The 18,585-nt window shown below is 45.2% G+C and overlaps 1 protein-coding gene across 1 annotated transcript; it reads right to left on the bottom strand.

Annotated features, from left to right (window-relative positions):
• Positions 1 to 15,885: 15,885 nt before the first annotated feature.
• LOC141095638 (uncharacterized) lies at positions 15,886 to 18,143 on the bottom strand. Its single transcript, XM_073581773.1, has 2 exons — positions 17,400 to 18,143; positions 15,886 to 17,294 (listed from the first exon to the last, which is right to left on the bottom strand). The coding sequence occupies exons 1-2, from the start codon at positions 17,528 to 17,530 to the stop codon at positions 15,986 to 15,988; spliced, it is 1,440 nt and encodes a 479-aa protein (XP_073437874.1). The 5' UTR covers positions 17,531 to 18,143; the 3' UTR covers positions 15,886 to 15,985.
• Between the last annotated feature and the right edge of the window lie 442 nt (positions 18,144 to 18,585).

Below are 18,585 nucleotides of genomic sequence, written 5' to 3' on the forward strand. Positions count from 1 at the left end.
GCGATATCACTAGTAATATCGCTGCAATGTCACAAAATCAGTGAGTTTACAGCGATATTGCTAGCGATATCGCAGTGTGTAACGGGGGCTTAAGTCCTGTGTTTGGAGGAGTCGTGCGAGATAGCTGTCAGCTGAACAATCATATGATCGGCAGCTATGTAATGTGTATGGAGGCCTTATAGGGATTATCCAGGCTTGGACACAAGTCTGCCGGCACTCTATATGCCTGCAGAAGTGTGAATCCTCACAGCGCACAGTGCACACGGTCAAGTTTCTCCAGCGCCAGCAGCTTGCAGTAAAGTGACCACAAGTAAGCGATTTGCATACTTCCAGCCACATGCAGACTAGAAGTTCAATTTGTTTGTATTGAGTGAGGTCATGCATGTCTAGTCGGCATGTGACTGCATGTATGCAAATCACTTAACGTACTTGCACTTTTACTCGCCCGCACACTCCCTGCACTGGAGAATCCTGACAGCGTACACACTATGAGGATTCACAAGACTGCTCTCACATAGAGTCCCAAGTAAAGAAAGTTTGGGCGAGCTGCACATTTGACCCCTTGTATTGCAAAGAATGGAATTCTCACTGACATGCGGTGGATCTCAAACCTGCAGTTCTGTTCCGTGTACGTTCCAAATATGTGTTTTGTAACATGTGCATGAAATTTCTTAAAGTTTTATGCACTATGATGCTTGTACTGTAAAATACAACTGCATTTTCACTATGTGGTAACTAACTCTAAAAGGGGTTGTCTAGGCTTGAGGTACATGTCTGCAGTCACACAGCACAGTACAGGCTTTGGGAGCAGGTGGGTACATGACCACAAGTATGGGATTTGCATAATTCCGGTCACATTCCGACTAGACACAAGTGAGGCCGCGCACGTCTAGTTGGCACATTACTGCAAATTGCATACTTGTGGCCACAACACCCGTCTTTTTCCGGCACCAATGCTGAAAAATCCAGACAGCTCACACACTGCGCGCTGTGAGGATTCACAAGTCTGCAGTCACATAGCGTCACTTCAGGCTTAAGCTCCAAGCCTGGACAACCCTTTCTTTTAAAAGTGCTCTTTCTATATCTTCCCTATAAAATACAAAACATCCTTTAGAGTTCTGGTTCTTTACCTTTTCCCAAATGGATAGCACTATGTAGTCTGCTGAGACACCCAATGAAAAAAGGATAATGGACTCATTATAAGTCAACAGGATGCTCCAGGCAGAATGACGGCTGTTTGGAAACCTTTCCTTCAAACTTACTTGTCGGAAGAAATTACAATGAGGCAAATAAAATGGTGCAAAAAAATAAATAAATGTCAGTGTTGTATAGTATCTTTTTCTCTTTTTTACTCTTGGCAGGTGCTGACTTATTTTTAGCAAAAACAACAAAATATTTCCGATGTTTGTAAAAAAATAAAATCTCATCTCATGACATAGGGTATATAATAATATTAAAAAAAAAAAATCACAGCTTCCATATACATTTCTAAAAGTAATAATGCATTATATGTACGGCCTGTCTGATCCCGACTCTGTTGCATTTGCTGTTGAGTCGCCCTGATAAATTTATTTTCTTTTGTTCCTATTCTTTTTTTCTTATGCAGGAATAGAAATAAAGTAGATTTAACATAAAGCTGACTGACAGCGTGCAGATTCATCCGGAAAATACTTCTGAGATGAAGCTCCAGGGAAACGAGGCCAGACTGAGACACCTTTTTTCAAAAGGCTTCATCGACAATGAAAATGCTTTTTATATTTCTAGACTGAAGCGAAGAAAAGAACATTCACATATTTGGAAATAAAGTGACTCTATTTTTCAGAATATATATAATGAATATACACTGCGAATGCAACAGCAAAAAAATATGCAGTTAAAAAAAAAGTGAGTAAATAAATTACATTATGTAAATATATATACTAGAAAAAGACCTGATGCGATGGAGTGCGGTGAAATTAACATCTGTGTATGTGGTGCCCCTGAGGGTTCAGTCGCCACAGAGGTAGTGCACCTCACTCATAGGTGTGGTACTCCACTTCCAGGTAAGATGGAGACACCTGACCACACTCACACACCTGCATTTCACACACACTTAGAACAGCAGGGCACCCTCTATGACTCCTGCTTGGTTAATGAAGGGTTTTTGGAGGTGGGTGGAGCTTAGGTTTAGAGCAGGAGAACTGTAGGAAGTTAGGTCAGTTCCCCTGGGGGAGGAAGTGAGAGGTTGTAGTTGGAGCAGCTCCTAGTCAGGAGGAGCTGCTGGACGGAGTAATTTTGGAAGGAAGTTCCCTGAAAAGGAAAAGGGGTTCTCCCAGAGGCACGGGTGGAGAGTGCTCCCCGTGGGGCTTGTTCCACGCTGACGGATGTCAGGTGGGGAGAATCCAGGTTGCAGAAGCGTCTTGGACCTTAACCTAGTGTAGTGGACATCAGGACTCAGCTAGCAAGCCGAAAGCTGTGGCAACAGCCAACTACCCCAGTTATCTTCTCCAGAAAGGCAGCCAGAAAGGATCAAGGAAACGTAGTGGGTCACGTTGTCCGACAGGATCCATGGCAGCTGGCCTGGAACACTGACTGTGAGGTGCTGGAAGGGAAGGTAAGTGGAAAACAGCACTGTGGAGAGGGCCAGGGAAGGAACGTACTGAAGGGAGTACTGGAAAGGTGTGCTTTATCGGTCTGGGAGTTGACTGAGCCCCTCAACTGAAGAACACGGCAATGAAGCGGGTATCTGTGTGCACCAGAACTGTGAGTAAAGCTTTGGAACTGCACTCCACTGTGTCATTTGAATTCTTGCCTCTACACTCATTCAGCACTGCTACATCTACCATCAGCAACCCTTTCATCTACAACCAACCACCACTGCCCTGGGACAACAGCTCTGCCTGTGGAGAGCTATTCCAATACTGCTGCATCACACTATCAGTCCCAGAGGATCTGCACTGCAGAGCTGGTCGCCTCTGACCAGATTCCACAGGTGGCGTCACGAACACTTTATACAAAAACTCTTTATTTCTCGAACCCCTGTAAATACACCCCTTTTATTGGACGCACAGGGCCACGGACTGGGTCACCACCGCTGTGACACTGCCCCTTTAAGAAGAGTACCCCACTGCCTTGGCGGGCGCTCCATGTATGCTTAGTGGTGCTAACAGGAGCAGCGGGCATGTCTCATACCATTTGTGCTTTCCTTTTTTTTTAAACCAGTTTTTATTTAGGTTTCAAAAGATTTTAAACAATAAACAGTGGATATCAATATACATGTAACAATTCACATATCTTGTAGTAATACAATCAAAGCCACACCATTTGTGCTTTCCAACAATGCTGGGGCCTGGCTATATTTGACGGGGGCCCTTTGACTGGCCAGCCCGGTTATGATGGGGCTTTTCACCAATTTCTTCCTCCTTTTCCTCCGGGATATGAGGAAGGGGTTAATGGTAATTTTCCCCTGCTCTATTATAGAGTGACACAGGCAGTGTCTCTTCTTGGTTTGGGGGTTTTTCTCCCCCCCTCTTGTGTGTATATAAAGAATTGCCTGAGGCGTTTTCTGCGTCTTTGAACCTGGATCAGCGAGCAGAGCTGGTACCTGGTGTGAGCGCATCCTGGTGAGGCATGTCGTCCTCGCTGGAGGCAGCTGTTAGGGAAAGGGTTCAGAGGGAGGGAGCTGCTTGGCTCACAGCCATCTTACCAGAGCTGGATGTGGGTGCCGCGGCTCCTCATATGGTGCTTGGCGGTCAGCAGTCGTGGCGTAAGCCGCGCCCCCCAGAGCATCTGAGCCCATCCCCTCGTCAGCCATATTGCCCGGGTATCGCTGGAGCGCGGTCTCGTGGCATGACGTTATCACCTGCGGATGACGTGGCTGCTTCTTTTGTTCCCCTGCCCCGTGGCCATGTTAGATGCAGGAGGGGCGGGAACACAGTGAGATGCAGTGGACCCGGTCAGCGAGGTCCAGGGTGCTTTTCCCCTCAGACTGTATCACAGTGCAGGGCACCGGCTGCTTGTGTTCTAGGAGCCACTGTGGAACCAAATGCCTTGTTATCCTACGGTGCAACCGGTCAATATACTTTATTACAATGGGGGGGTAGTCACAGTGCCAGTTCTTCCTCTATGGAGGAGGCTGGGCATGGGACAGGGTCTAGTCAGCAGCCATGTTCTTTACCTCAGTCAACTGTTGAGCGCTACTTAGTTGATTCAGCACTTGAAGAGAGTGAACCAGTACCAGTTATCCGTTATGTAGTCCCCCTTCCTCATAATTTGGGCATGGTTACCTCACAATCGGCTCCTTTACAGCAGGTTGGCAGCAGCCAGCAGATGTTACCCCCCCATGTCTTTGGTGTCCCACCTGCCTAACCCTATAGAGCCAGCTACTGCACCTCCTTTGTCAGCAGGTTTGGGTACCTCTGTTCAAGTTGCTGGTGTTTTACCACCGGTGTCTGATACACACTTGCAGCCGGGGGCTCCAGGAGGGGACCTGGTGGCCAGTTCGGGTCTGGCTGGTAATGCATGGTCATTGGGTATTTCCCAGCATACAGGAGTGGTGGCTGCTTCATTATCTGGGGCAGCCCCTTCAGTTTTAGCGCCTACTGGAAGGCCAGATGGCCATCCAAGGCAGAGGAGGGGCAGAAGACGGAGAAGTTACAGGTCCACTTCCTCTTCTGATTCTGGTAGAAGATCTTCTAGATGCCATAGTCATCACACCCATCGAAGAAGGAAGAGATCAGATTCTAGATGCAGTCATCGTTCACGGTCTTCGCATTATCATTCTTCTCTTCATCGAGGTATCGTAGTCATAGTTGAGTAAGGAATCAGCAATCTCCTAGAACATCTCATGAGGAACAGAGAGGACACAATGTTGAGGCGGTTCCTGCCCCTGAGGTGCAGACTGGTGAGTTCAATTTTATGGGAGCATGGGGGGGTTCGGGTGACAAATTGGTAATTGGATAACCTTAAGAGCATTTTGGGGGGAGATAAATTGGTTTTGAACCCGAAATTCTTGTCCAAGATCAAGATTCCTACCCCTCCCCTTCCACCTTCGCGTTCCGATATTCATAGGGACGTATTTTATCATGGTGTTGCTCCTTTGGGCTCTCATTTAGATCAGGAGATGTTAGAAAAAATTTGGTCTAATGATTACATAGATGTTTAGTCACTTTTGTCTCCTGAACAAAGTTCAGTAGATCGTGAGCGGAAGACGTCTGACAGGCCGTAGGAGTGTCGTCCGAGAGTGGCAAAAACTATAAATACAGGCCTTTTTTGTGTTAGGCTGTGTTATGGGTAGGAAACACCCGGAGCGTTGCTCAGAATTGTTCCTTTATATGGACACCATATACAGTGGGGAAAAAAAGTATTTAGTCAGTCAGCAATAGTGCAAGTTCCACCACTTAAAAAGATGAGAGGCGTCTGTAATTTACATCATAGGTAGACCTCAACTATGGGAGACAAACTGAGAAAAAAAAATCCAGAAAATCACATTGCCTGTTTTTTTTTCATTTTATTTGCATATTATGGTGGAAAATAAGTATTTGGTCAGAAACAAAATTTCATCTCAATACTTTGTGATATATCCTTTGTTGGCAATGACAGAGGTCAAACGTTTTCTGTAAGTCTTCACAAGGTTGCCACACACTGTTGTTGGTATGTTGGCCCATTCCTCCATGCAGATCTCCTCTAGAGCAGTGATGTTTTTGGCTTTTCGCTTGGCAACACGGACTTTCAACTCCCTCCAAAGGTTTTCTATAGGGTTGAGATCTGGAGACTGGCTAGGCCACTCCAGGACCTTGAAATGCTTCTTACGAAGCCACTCCTTCATTGCCCTGGCGGTGTGCTTTGGATCATTGTCATGTTGAAAGACCCAGCCACGTTTCATCTTCAATGCCCTTGCTGATGGAAGGAGGTTTGCACTCAAAATCTCACGATACATGGCCCCATTCATTCTTTCATGTACCCGGATCAGTCGTCCTGGCCCCTTTGCAGAGAAACAGCCCCAAAGCATGATGTTTCCACCACCATGCTTTACAGTAGGTATGGTGTTTGATGGATGCAACTCAGTATTCTTTTTCCTCCAAACACGGCAAGTTGTGTTTCTACCAAACAGTTCCAGTTTGGTTTCATCAGACCATAGGACATTCTCCCAAAACTCCTCTGGATCATCCAAATGCTCTCTAGCAAACTTCAGACGGGCCCGGACATGTACAGGCTTAAGCAGTGGGACACGTCTGGCACTGCAGGATCTGAGTCCATGGTGGCGTAGTGTGTTACTTATGGTAGACCTTGTTACATTGGTCCCAGCTCTCTGCAGTTCATTCACTAGGTCCCCCCGCGTGGTTCTGGGATTTTTGCTCACCGTTCTTGTGATCATTCTGACCCCACGGGGTGGGATTTTGCGTGGAGCACCAGATCGAGGGAGATTATCAGTGGTCTTGTATGCCTTCCATTTTCTAATTGTTGCTCCCACAGTTGATTTCTTCACTCCAAGCTGGTTGGCTATTGCAGATTCAGTCTTCCCAGCCTGATGCAGGGCTACAATTTTGTTTCTGGTGTCCTTTGACAGCTCTTTGGTCTTCACCATAGTGGAGTTTGGAGTCAGACTGTTTGAGGGTGTGCACAGGTGTCTTTTTATACTGATAACAAGTTTAAACAGGTGCCATTACTACAGGTAATGAGTGGAGGAAAGAGGAGACTCTTAAAGAAGAAGTTACAGGTCTGTGAGAGCCAGAGATCTTGATTGCTTGTTTCTGACCAAATACTTATTTTCCACCATAATATGCAAATAAAATGAAAAAAAAACAGACAATATGATTTTCTGGATTTTTTTTTCTCAGTTTGTCTCCCATAGTTGAGGTCTACCTATGATGTAAATTACAGACGCCTCTCATGTTTTTAAGTGGTGGAACTTGCACTATTGCTGACTGACTAAATACTTTTTTTCCCCACTGTATAATTTGTATAAGATGCTCAGGGGTTCTGCGTGGTGGAGGTATGATGAGGATTTTAGGTGGCGTAGAAGAGGTCTGGGGACACGAGATGAAAACATAATTCTCCCTCTATACAAATCACTTGTCAGACCACACTTGGAGTATTGTGTGCAATTTTGGACACCGGTGCTCAAGAAAGACATTACTGAACTTGAAAGGGTTCAAAGGCGGGCTACTAAATTGATAAATGGAGTTGGTTCACTACAATACCCAGAAAGGTTATCAAAATTAGGTCTATTTACTCTAGAAAAAAGAAGACTTAGGGGAGACTAATATATATGTACAAGTATATCAGAGGGCAATACAGAGATCTCGCCAATGAACTGTTTGTACCAAGGACTGTGACAAGAACAAGGGGGCATTCTCTTCGTTTGGAGGAAAGACAATTTCTGCACCAGCATAGAAGATGGTTCTTCACAGTAAAAGCAGTGAGGCTCTGGAATTCTCTTCCTGAGGAAGTGGTGATGTGATGGCCAACTCACTGAATGAATTTAAGAAAGGAGTGGATGCTTTTCTTGTGAGTAACAGTATAGAAGGTTACGAATAACATAATATTATAGGTAGATGGTTGACCCAGCTTAGGGGAAGGAATTTTTTTCCCTATGGAGAAAATTGGCTTCTACTCTGTGGGTTTTTTGCCTTCCCCAGGATCAACAATGCAGAACAGCTGCACTAAAAATAGGCTGAACTAGATGGACATAAGGTCTTCCTTCAGCCTTCAAAACTATGTTACTATGTTTGGCCATCAACCCGCATCTTGGTTGGGGAGTTATGGCTACGGACTCTTGGTTATGTCTTATGATGTCCCAGAGGAGCATGCAGCCCTTTCACTCCGGGGCCCCTTGCCAGCAGAGAGACTTGGGGCCAGTCCCGGTTCGTAGACCCGGAACTTGTTGGCTGTTCAATGAAGGCCACTGCAAATATTACGGATTATGTAAATATAGGCATGAGTGCTCGGCATGTGGTGGATCGCATTCAGTCACTAAATACCCTCGTCCCACCACAAAATCCACTCTCGCAAGGCCGATTACCCAACATGAGAATAAGGACCCAAGTGAGTATCACCATGATGAAGCCATGGCTAAGTGAATATCATAATAAAGGGGCTGCAGCGCAGTTGCGAGTCGGGTTCAAATATGGTTTCTTTATGCCTTTTAATTTTTCCAAGGACCCGGTGTTTTCTTCCAACTTAAAATCAGCCAGGGAGTTTCCTTTAGTTTTGTTGAAAAAAATTAGAAAAGAAGTGGCACTCGGTGGATTGGACCTTTTTCTTCACCCCCTTTTCCAATTTGCGGGTATCCCCATTAGGTGTGGTTCCTAAAAAAGAGCCGGGCAAGTTCAGATTGATTCATCATCTATCGCACCCTATGGGCTCTTCAGTGAATGATGGAATTTGTCCGGAAGAGTCCTCAGAGGCTTATGTGTACTTTGATCATGCGTTGATTCTGCTGCGTCAGGCAGGACCCGGGGCACTGATGGCCAAATCCCATATTGAGTCAGCTTTTCATCTTCTTCCAGTTCACCCGGATTGCCATCATCTTCTCGGATGTTTTGTGGATGGTGACTATTATTATGACACCTTTTTGCCCATGAGTTGTTCCATTTCATGTAAGTATTTTGAATTATTTAGTAGTTTCCTTGAATGGGTAGTTAAATTTGAGTTGGGCTCCAATTGGGTGACCCACTATTTGGATGATTTTTTGTTTGTTGGTCCGGCAGATTCAGACCATAGTGCGCAGGTGCTGATTAGGTTTCATGAGATGAGAGTTTTCGGGGTCCCGCTTTCAGAAGAAAAGACGGTTGGTCTGTTGACCTGTCTATCTTTTCTCGGAATTGAGATTGATTCCGTAAATATGTTTTTCCGTTTGCCTTCGGAAAAGATTGCCAAACTCTTGGAAAAGATCGATGGTTTCCTTTCCATTAAAAAAGTTACCCTGGGCAGATGCAATCCCTCTATGGGTTTATTGGCTTATGTGTGTCATGTAATGCCTATGGGCAGAATTTTTTCGATTAGCGATGGCCACGCGTGGTGTAAAGCTTCCTCACCATAGAATTAGGCTTGGTCTTCCGTTACTTGAAGACCTTCGGGTGTGGAGGAGTTTCTTGTTGATTTATAATGGTTGCACTTGTTTTCAAAGTGAGGAGAAGTCGGGTCAGGATATTTCCCTCTTTGCGGATGTGGCTGGGTCAGTGGGTTTTGGTGTCATTTTTCGTGACCAGTGGTGGGCTGTGCGGTGGCCAGAAAATTGGGTTACAAATGAATGGTCGAAAAATCTTACACTACTTGAGTTATTCCCTTTAGTAGTGGCAGTTATCATTTGGGGTGAACAGTTGCATAATTCACGCATTTGTTTTTGGTCGGGCAATGAAAGTGTGGTTCATGCGGTAAATCATTTGTCCTCATCTTCAATCCCAGTCATTAGCATGTTTCGGTTCTTAGTGTTGAAATGCTTGCATTTGAATATTTGGTTCTGTTCTCGTCATGTACCGGGTTTTCAAAATCGTTGGTTGACCCTCTTTCACGTTTTGATTTTCAGATGTTCCGGGATCTCGATCCAGCTGCCTGTCAACTGGGAACTCCATGCCCTGGATACCTATGAGAAGTGCCAGAAACGTTCTAATGCCGCTGGTTCGGGCGTCAGTGGCTCCGTCAACTTGAAATGCCTATGGTAAGGCGTGGCAGGACTGGTGGGTTTTTGGGATTAACCTTCCTGTACATACTTCTAGTGGGGCAAGGTTGGAGGCGATGGAGGTTTATTTGCAACACCTGCATGCCTGTGGTTCCTCAGCAGCGGTTGCCAGGAATAGGTTTTCAGGGTTGTCTTTTCATTTTAAATTGAAAGGATGGGAGGGTGTCACGAAAAGTTTCATTTTTTGCCAGGCTCTAAAGGGTTGGAAAAGTGCTCGAGATCAGAGCCTTGTTAGACAGCCAATTTCTTTTTCTCTTTTGACTCATATTATTGCTGGCACAAATTAAGTGTGCAGCTCTGATTTTGAATCGGTATTGCTTTCGGCGGCTTTCGAAATTGCCTTTTTCAGGGCGCTGCGGGTTAGTGAGCTGGTAGCTCCTTTGGCACACATGCCTGGGGGCTTACAACATAATGACGTTTCATTTTGCAATGGTGAGATCCATGGTCGGATTCGGCGTTCAAAAACAGACCCCTCAGGTAATGGCTTATGGTTTCCTTTGTTTTCCATTGCTGGTCCGGTTTGCCCCATTAAATTGGTCTCGCAGTATTTGGCAATAAGGCTGGATAGTCACTCTTTTTTCGCCCACATGAATGGATCGTCGCTGACCAGATTTAAGTTTTTGGCTCTATTACGGCAAATTTTAATGTTTTTGGGTCTGCCCCCTGGGGAATTTGGCACTCATTCCTTCAGGATTGGTGCAGCCACCGAGGCTGCTCGAGCGAGTTTTATGGATGATGAGATTATGAGGATTGGTAGGTGGCGTTTGACATGTTTCTCTCGCTATATCAGACCTGAATTGTTAATGTCATAATACCTTGATATGCATTTATATTTCAGTTTTTCTCATTATCCGTTGTCCCAGGCCAAGTGTTTGGATCCCTGGTCACTCTTATGTGTTTTGGGCCGAGCAGAGAGCTGAATTGCGTCCTGGCGGAAGATCATTCGGTTTCCGCAACGTGGATGTAAATTGGAGAGGCATACGTGGGTTGACATGGTCTCAGGTGTTGATTGAGGTGGTTAAAATATCAAGGATGGCGACCCAGGCTGTTATCTTGGTTCTTCATGTGGAGGGAAATGATTTGGGTTTGATAGAGCTGACTGAGCTCCTCACGTTAATGCAGGCAGACCTTGATAAGTTCCTGGGTTTTTTCTCACAACTCGTCATTGTTTGGTCGGAGATTATCCCCAGGGTGGTGTGGCGTGGTGCGCATGATTGGGCGGGTATGGAGCGAGCACGAAGAGCAGTCAACCATCGTATTTCTCGGTTTGTGCATTTTAAGGGTGGGATTATTGGGAGACATAAACAGTTGGAAGGTTGGAAGCCAGGATGTTGCACCTGGACGGGGTACATTTGACTGACATTGGATTAGACATATTTTTTTTCAGGTTTGCAAGATGGGATTGAGGAGGCATTGTTTGCTTTGGGTGGGGGTCGTAGCTCTGAGGTGTCATAGCTACTCCTTGGCGGAAGAGCAGGTCGGGTAATATGTGCCGGGAGTCCGGCGGCATATCCCCACAACTTTCGGTGGTTAACTGAGAGAGAGCTTCGACCCTACCCTTTCAACAAAAGGGTTTTATATAGAAGATGAGAGTTGTTTTTACCTTGTTACTCTCCAATGAATTTATGTTATTTCAAAAATACAGGTGTGTTTCTTTTGCGTCAGAAGGAGAAGGGGAAAGGGTTCTATGGTCTGGGCAGTCATCTGTTTTATATCATTCCTCTGTATTTTTGGATTGTATGTGTTCGGTCATTTGACATCTTTTACCCTTTGTGCACTGTTTCTTCCTTGTTGTGTGCTGTATTTTGGTATCTGGAGTAGTATTTCTTGAGCGGTGTTCGCTATGTGGTGTCTCCGTTGTGTGCTGTGTGTCTATTTACCCTATGTTGTCTCTTGTAAGCTGTTGTGACTATAATTGGAGGTGGTACAATGTTTTATGCAGTTTGTATTAGCACGACGTTGCTGTTGACGTAGTACCTGAGCCTTTTTTTTCGTGATGATTTTTGTATTGTTTATGAGGAGCCATGTTGGCACTGCTGTGGGTATATGTACAGGCGGGTATGAGAGCCTGTTTGGGGAACTAAGGAAGCTTTGTTGTGTGTAAAAACTGCTATATTCCTTCATCAATGAATGCTAGTTGGACATGCGGTAGTTATGTAGATTTTTAAAAAACAGGTGTGTATGTGGGGTTGGCGGAATTGACTGCTGCCTGAGGTAATCCCCATGCAGGCGCCACAAACTGCGAGCAGGCGCAGTGGCTGTTCCTTGCGGCCAAGACGGAATTTACTACTGCCTGAGGTAATCCCCACGCAGGCGCAGTGGCTGTTCCTTGCGGCCACGAACTGCGGGCAGGCTATTCCCGCGCATGCGCAGTAACAGCCGTCTCGTTACTACGCATGCACGAGAATAGCGGTGACGTGTATGTCACTTGCGCAGGCACAGTTCGAAAAGTACTTGTCTCTAAGTAGTACTTCTACAAGTGACGTGTGTATGGCCTGTGAGCAGTGAGTGCATGTTGTATGTGGCATTGGAACTTCCGCCCTTTGGTAATTGGTGGCAGCACTGATTGACTTGGGTGTGCAGATTGGTTGGGGGGTATATGTTGTGCACACTCTGCAGAATGTGAGTCAGGGGCGAGTGTAAGACTGAGCTGTAGAATAACGTGGACCCCTTATAGTCACAGCCATGTCATAGAGGCGGAGTGAAGACCCTGTCTGAGATAGTGAGTACATTAAACAAGCTACTCTGTGTACTTACTTTTGCCTGGTCGGTGGATCTGTGCCAGGTCAATAAACTATATATTGGCTTTTTTTAACCCCTGCACTTCGGCTTAACCTTAGCGTATGAGGTCACAGTTGGCGGATTCTCAGTCTCACTGTAATAGTATGAATCATTTATAACCATTAGATTAACCGCTTCTAACAAATTTAATCACATTTTTTATTAAAGTGCAATTCAAAGAGAGTTTCATTTAATTCTCACTGCTGTTTTTTTTTCTTATTAGCAAATTTACAGCATCAAAGAAATTGAAGCTGCAAAATTAAATCTACAATGGGAATAGAGTATTAAGCCCAATGGATTACAGATCTGTGACTGCCAATCACGAGATGGTGAAGCTTTAATTAACTGCATTGTGGTGATTGAAGTGATATCAGCCCGTCTACGGTTTCCATGATTTTATTCATACCGACGACTACAAGCAATACACACACGTTTAGGCAGATGTAGAAACAATGCTGCAGAGTAAGAATGTTTTTTTTTAAAAAAAATTTAAGTGTTAGGGTACCGTTACACATAGCGATGCACCAGCGATCCCGACAACGATATGGATCGCTGGTGCATCGCTAAGTGGTCGCTAGTGAGCTGCCACACAGGAAGATCTCACCAGTGACATAGCAGGAGTCGGGGGTTGCTACTTACCTGTCAGACGAGACGATCCTGACGTCCTCCCGCCCGCGTCCATGCCTCGCTTGTCGGCTCCACAGGAAGCGCCCGACGAGAAATGATCCAGGACCTTCTCGCGCGACCAACGATGAGCAGCTGGGGAGCCGGTCGGAGGTAAGTATCACATGCAGCGATATCGCTAGCAATATCGCTGCAACGTCACAAAATCGGTGACTTTACAGCGGTATTGCTAGCGATATCGCAGTGTGTAAGGCTAGTTTCACATTAGCGTTTTTTTGCGCAGCGCATCGTGCACATAAAAAACGCAAAGAAAAACGCAAAACAAATGTGCGTTTTTTTTTCTTCATGCGCACGCTGATGCGTCAAAATAACGCAGTGTTACTTGCGTTTTACATGCGTTTTTGCATGCGGTTGCGTTTTTTATGCGCATGCGTTTTTAGGTGTGACATTTCACAATAGCAAAATCTTTGACCACCAATGGGTCACCAGTGGGCGTGTTTCATTGGAATGTTTTATAGACCCTGTACTGCTGAATTCATCAGATTTTGCTGCTGTTTCCGGTGTCAAGATGGACTTGCGTCTGGATAATTTCCGCTTCAAGCTGGATCTTGACATTGCGCTGTCTCAGGCGTATGTCTTTTGTTGCCAGCAAGAAAGGGAGAGGGAGAGACAGCAGAGACGGCAGCGGCGTAGGTTTTGGAGGCATCCAATCATCGAACTCCGGCCAAGCCGTGGAGCATATCACACGCTGTACAGCGAGCTACAGGAAAACCCGGAGAAATTTGCTGACTATACACGGATGTCCCAGGAAAGCTTCCTTGACTTGCTGGGTATGGTTGAAGGAAACATCCGGAGAAGGGACACTCAGCTCCGGCGTGCCATTCCTCCCGAAGAAAGGCTCCTTGTCACCTTACGGTATGTATGTTGTTATGTTTGCATAATTTTTTTGGCTTTTTATTTTTTTTTTTTTTTGGTCCAAAAAATTAGGTTTTTTTTGGCTATTGATTTTTAACATTATTTTTGTGAAATTGCTTTTTTGCATAATGGTTTTTCTTCTGGCATTTTACTAATCCCAAGCCTTTATAAAATGTTTTTTTGCTATGTTGTATTAAAAAAACATGCAAAATAGTTAGGCCATGTACTTTTTTATTTTCAGTGTTTTTAGTAATACCCAAGACAGAAATATAATTATTTTTTCTTTTTATGTTTGGCAGGTTCCTGGCAACTGGAGAGAGTCTTTCATCCCTGCATTTCCAGTACCGGCTGGGAATCTCAACTTTATCTGGGATTGTTGCCGACACCTGCAGGGCTCTGTGGGATGTTCTGTGTCCGGAGTTTCTGCCATTGCCCACTGCCGAAAAGTGGCTTCAAATATCGGAGAAATTCTGGGCAGTCTGCAATTTCCCGAACTGCCTAGGAGCGGTGGACGGGAAGCACATCCGCATCACAAAACCCGCAAGAAGTGGCTCCGAGTACTACAACTACAAGAAGTACTTTTCCACAGTCCTAATGGCCATTGCGGATGCAGACTGCCGGTTTGTGGCGGTGGACATAGGGGCATTCGGACGGGGCAACGATTCACAGACTTTTAAGAACTCTGATATGGGCTGGAGGTTGTACGGCAACCATTTCAATTTTCCACTGGCACGGCCTCTTCCCCAAACCCAAACTCCACCACTGCCATTTGTAGTGGTTGGGGATGAGGCATTTCAGATGTGCCCAAACCTGCTGAAGCCGTACTCCAGCCGTGACTTGGACCACCGCAAGAAAATTTTCAACTACAGGCTTACGAGGGCTCGCAGGACTGTAGAGTGCGCCTTTGGCATTCTAGTGTCCAGATGGCGAATTCTCAGCACCGCCATCAATCTCAAAATGGAAACAGTTGATGAGGTCGTGAAGGCATGCGTGGTTCTCCACAATTTTGTTATGGCAAAGGAGCGGCCGAACTTTGACATGGATGAGCCTGCTGCCAACCCTTTGCCAGATTTTACTCAGCACCCTCTTCGGTCCTCAGTCGAAGTTGCCCAAATGAGGGACCAATTTGCGGACTACTTTTTATCCGATGTTGGTCGTGTAGCATGGCAGGATCAAATGGTTTAATAGTTTTGTTGTTTGTTAAAAATAAAATACATGTTTTTTTATACCTGTACCCAGTGTACTGTGTCTTAATAAACTCCACTACTCATCTGCCCAGGTTAAATTGAAGAAAGGGAAACCACCATAAAAAAAAAAAAAATATATATATATATATATATTTTTATATATATATATATATATATATATATATATATATATATATATATATTTATTTATATATATATATTTTTATATATATATTTTTATATATATATTTTTATATATATATATATATATATATAAAAATATATATATATAAAATATATATATATATATATATAAATATATAAATATATATATATATATATATATATATATATATAGATATAAATATATATCTATATAAATATATATATATATAAATATATATATATATAAATATATATTTATATATATATATATATATATATATATATATATATATATATATATATATATATATATATATATTTTTTTTTTTTTTTTTTTTTTTTTTTTTTTTTGGTGGTTTCCCTTTCTTTACTTTCTACCGGATGGTCAGCCATCCAACTCTGAAAGGGATACTATATTTCATTTTTGTTTTATTTATATATATATATATATATATATATATATATATATATATATATATATATATATATAAAAAAAAAAAAGAAATATAGTATCCCTTTCAGAGTTGGATGGCTGACCATCCGGTAGAAAGTAAAGAAAAACAAACCATAGTGTAGGGCGCAGTGTGTGCAGGCGGCGAAAGACACAATAACCAAACATTATTTTGAAAAAAAAATATAACATTTATTTAAATTATTTTTTAGTTGCTGGAAACTGGGGGGTGTGGAGGGATGAGGAACGGCTTTGGGTGGAGTAAGGGGTTCTAGGGGAAGGAGGAACCAAAGAAGTGGGGGAAGGGAGCTGAGGCAAGGAAAGTTGTGAAGTGGGAGGTGAGGGAGGAGGGAGGGTAAGAGTCCTCCTCTTTGTTTTTTTAGGACGGTGGCCCGTCGTCTTCCTGCTGTCCTCGCTTGAGCCTGAGGACTGGCTAGACCCCGGGGACCGCCTTGAGCCTCTGGACCGCCTTGAGCCTCTGGACTGCCTTGAGCCTCTGGAACGCCTGGAGGCTGTGGACTGGCTGGAGCTGGGGGACCGCCTGGCACTTGTTGACCGCCTGCCAGGATCTTGTTCCAGCTGTGGCATGCTGGAGGTGGTGGATGTCCTGGCAGGGGCCGTAAATATTGAATGCGGGTCCCCCAGCTGATGCTGCTCCGAGGTGGTGGTGGTGGTGGTGGTGGTGGCGGTCCATGCAGGCGTGGTGGCTGTGGCGGTCCATACCGGGGTGGTCCTCCCGCTGGTGGTGGTGGTTGCGGCGCTCAAGGCAGGGGTGGTGACGACGGGCCATCCAGTGGTGGTGGCGGCAGCAGTGGTGGGCCAGGCAGGAGCAGCGCTTGGCATGGTGTTGGCGGGTAAGTGTCCAGCTGCACTCGGACTTGGGGCGGTATATTGGTGTCCGGCGAGGCTTGGAAGTGTGGTGGCTGTGCAGTGATATGCAGCAGAAGTAGGTAATGCTGTAAAACGAGTCAGTGGTGGCACCGGTGGAAATGCCACCACTGACTGCTGCATAATCCTACTCTGCTGCATAGCCTGCATAAAAGCATTGTTGCAGGCCTGCATGACAGTCAACTGGAGGTCAGGGGTAAGGTGTTCCGCCGTGTCCCGAGCTATTTGGGTATAAAAATGATGCGCTGGTCTGGCGAGGTCGACTTCCAGGCGCTCAAGGCGACCCTCGATAGACTTGTAGCGTTGGTCCAAAAGGAGGAAACCACTCTCAAGTCTATCGGAGAGTGCCTTGAGGCTACTCTGAAAGACCGAGCTCAATTCAACGAACTCGGGCATGAGAGGCCTGTCCAAGGTCCTCTGCCGCTGCTGGCGGGAAGTGCCCGCAAAACCAGTGGCAGAGACCTGGGACAGGGGAACACCTGAGCGACCAGCTTCCTGGTCTCCAGATGACTGTGGTGCAGACCTGCAAGGTGCTTCCTCGCTGATGGATGGCTGGGAGGGGTCCGGGGCAGCTTGATGAAGGACCGCTTCGGGACCAGGTTGCAGGGTGCTGCTCCAGGTGCTGTGAAAAGAAAAGAAAGAAATTACTACCATAAATTAACAATCGCCAACTCCTGTGGAATAGAAAAGCACAGAATAAAACACAATACAACTAGAAAATACTTACGTTCGGGAGGCAAGGACCGGTCTTAAAAATGCCAAGGCACGATGGTATCGGTACTTCGTGCCGGTCCTTGCCGCAGCACCACTGCGAACCTTATTCTCCTGACGGATATCCCTGTTGAAGCGGTCCTTCATCGAGCGCCAACGGGTTCTGACTTTGTTCACTGTGATGGAAAAAAAAAAAAAAGAAAAAAAGTAAGACTATGCACTGGAGGCTGTGATCATCCAACTGTGTGTGATGATAGAAACTCCATGGAGTTAATAGCATCACACACAGTTGGGTGATCCCGGCCAAGATCACTGCTGCATCACACTGCATTTAAATACTTACGAAAATCCTTGCGGACCCGGGGAGAGGCGTTGTCCCAGCCATCCATCAGCGATGCGGCCACCTCGTTCCAGAGCCGCCGGATCACCACGTTGTCCGAGTGCAGTTGGTGACGGGTGTCCCACAACGGGACTCGCTCCTGGACTAGACGGATGAGCTCGTCGTTGTCCAGGGCGAGGTCCTCCTCCCGCTGTGGAGCCTAGAAAAGAAAGACAAACATTAATCTTTGAAAGGTTTTAAAAAAAAAAATATCGATAACTAGCTGAAGAGCCCGGCGCTGCCCGGGCATAGTAACTAACTGTGGTTAGTTATATAAATTTAAAATTATCCTCCATCCCATAGTCCCGTGCCCATATTCCATCATACATATCCTCCATCCCATAGTCCTGTGCCCATATACCCATCATACATATTCGCCATCCCATATGCCTGTGCCCATATACCCATCATACATATCCTCCATCCCATAGTCCTGTGCCCATATACCCATCATACATATTCGCCATCCCATATGCCTGTGCCCATATACCCATCATACATATTCGCCATCCCATAGTCCCGTGCCCATATACCATCATACATATCCTCCATCCCATGCCCATATACCCATCATATATATCCTCCATCCCATAGTCCCGTGCCCATATTCCATCATACATATCCTCCATCCCATAGTCCTGTGCCCATATACCCATCATACATATTCGCCATCTCATAGTCCTGTGCCCATATACACATGATACATGTTCGCCATCCCATAGTCCCGTGCCCATATACCATCATACATATCCTCTATCCCGTGCCCATATACCCATCATATATATCCTCCATCCCATAGTCCCGTGCCCATATACCTAAACAA

This window comes from Dendrobates tinctorius, unplaced genomic scaffold (assembly GCF_039654945.1).
Source record: "Dendrobates tinctorius isolate UK_male_01 unplaced genomic scaffold, ASM3965494v1 ptg000070l, whole genome shotgun sequence".
NCBI classification, from domain to species: domain Eukaryota; kingdom Metazoa; phylum Chordata; class Amphibia; order Anura; family Dendrobatidae; genus Dendrobates; species Dendrobates tinctorius.